At 43.7% G+C, this 2,037-nt stretch overlaps 1 protein-coding gene across 1 annotated transcript; it reads right to left on the minus strand.

Annotated features, from left to right (window-relative positions):
- Positions 1–985: 985 nt before the first annotated feature.
- On the minus strand, positions 986–1,372 carry LOC145397094 (protein FAM200B-like). Its single transcript, XM_080270299.1, has one exon. The coding sequence runs from the start codon at positions 1,370–1,372 to the stop codon at positions 986–988; it is 387 nt and encodes a 128-aa protein (XP_080126425.1).
- Between the last annotated feature and the right edge of the window lie 665 nt (positions 1,373–2,037).

Here is a 2,037-nt window from a genome sequence, read left to right on the forward strand (position 1 = left end):
CTTCAAGCTCAAGGTGTTCGATTTGTGGCCTTAGAAAGTTTTTAAGCATATCATTGTAACGGTCAGAAGTTATCGGAACAGTTACACCACCCTTTTTCAAAGAAATAAGGACCCACGATGCCAACATTGGCAACAGCGCACCACACAGTCACTTGATCAGAGTGCAGCGGTCTTTTGTGTAGCATGCGAGGGTTGTCTTCAGACCAATAGTGAAAATTTTTTTGTTTACAGAGCCACTCAAATGAAAATTAGTTTCGTCACTGCACAAGAGAACAGCATCTTCCGGAATACATTGAAGAATGTTCTCGCATAATTCCCTGCACCATATCCAGTCTCTCATATTGAGTTCTTGAACAACCATCATTTTGTATGGATGGAAGTGAAGGTCTTTGGGTAAGATTCACCTTGCAGTTTCCCGAGATATCCCTACAGCTAAAGCATGCTTCCGCGCAGAATGTCTCGGAGACTGCGCAACAGATTGCCTTAATGCTTCAATATTCTCAGGTGCACGAGTGCTCCTAGGTCGACCAGATGATTTTCTTTTTAAAGGTGAGCCTGTTACCCTGAAGTTCTCAACCCACTGCAAGATGGTTTTCCGATCTGGAATGTTTCGGTTCCGTGGAATACTGAAACGATTTCGAAAGGCCCTCTGCATGGCAATCACGGAATGGTTGTTTATGAAGAACGCTTCGACACTGAATGCATGGTGTGCTCTCGACCATGCCATGTTGGCAACTGAGGATGGTTGGGGTTGGGCTACCAACAGACCCTAGCCCCACCCCTCCCGCCTCACTACTGTCAGTGCTACAGCCTTTCGAAATGTGGGAGTTTTTTGGGGGGTCACCCTGTATCTGATGAATTCTGCCCTCAGGTTAGTCAGATGAGTGATTGTTTGTTTCTTTAACTCAGAATCAAGGTAACTGTCAGTGAGGACAGAATCCAAGTTACTAAAACTGGCTGTATTTCCATCCTGAATTCGACATTTTCAGAGGTCCAGTTTGGCCATGAAGTCTCGAATGGTGCAGTGGTGCATGATGATGTTGATGTTTTTCCCTTGTAGTTTAAGGGTGATTGCATTCAGCGCTTCGAAGATGTCCACCAGGTAAGCTAGAGACAGCAGAAAGCCTTCGGACTGGAATTTGTCATGGAGATCTGCCTTCTGCTGTGATTCTAGAAATGTTGCTACTTCTTGTAGTTCATAAAGCTGTCCAAGCATGTTTCCCTTTGAAAGCCATCGTACATTTGTGTGAAAAAGCAATGCATGATGTTTAGATTCCATATCCTTACACAGCAGTTTGAAGAGACGACTGTTTAAGGCTCCAGTTTTGATAAAGTTGACTACCTTGATAGCCACGTTCAGGACATCCCTCATTTCAGCAGTTAGAGTTCTGGATGGTAAGACTTCACGATGAAGTATGCAGTGTGTACCAACAACAGATGGACTTCTTTCTTTCACCCTTGTTATGAATCCATACTGCAGACCAAACATGGCTGGAGCTCCATCAGTACACACCCCTACCAGCGAGTCCCAGGAGAGTTGATTTTCCTGAAAGAAGTTTGATATCACGTAAAAATTGCTGCTGCTGTTGTATAACTTTCAATGGGGTGGCAGATCATTTCCTCTTTTACATGGTTGCCTGACAAGAAACGAGCATACATCAGTAGCTGAGAACGCTGAGCGATGTCAGTCGTTTCGTCACACTGGATGGCAAATACAGGAGAAGCTCTTACTTTGTCAAGAATTAGATCTTTGATGTCTTTAGATTTTCATCGATTCTTCCCTTGACGCTATAGTTTGATAAAGAAATTTGGGAAAACTTGTTTGCACTATCTTTTCCCAGAATAAGTTCTGCTGCATGCAGTAGACTTGGTTTTATGAGAGACTCCTCGACGTTATGGCTCTTCTTTCACTTTGCAGTCAACAAGGCGATCTCATAGGAAGCCTCAACAACCTTTGAAGTTTGTTGCCGAAATGCCCCAGTGCCATCCATCTTAGCTTTCTTCAAGGATTGTCTTTTTGTTTCAAAGAATGCCTTG

This window comes from Coenobita brevimanus, chromosome 40, assembly GCF_032717465.1.
Source record: "Coenobita brevimanus isolate Jiangsu-jjx chromosome 40, ASM3271746v2, whole genome shotgun sequence".
In the NCBI taxonomy this organism is placed as follows: domain Eukaryota; kingdom Metazoa; phylum Arthropoda; class Malacostraca; order Decapoda; family Coenobitidae; genus Coenobita; species Coenobita brevimanus.

Coding starts and splice junctions, on each gene's coding strand:
- LOC145397094 (XM_080270299.1), bottom strand. CDS start 1,372: ATGAGGGATGTCCTGAACGTGGCTATCAAGGTAGTCAACTTTATCAAA.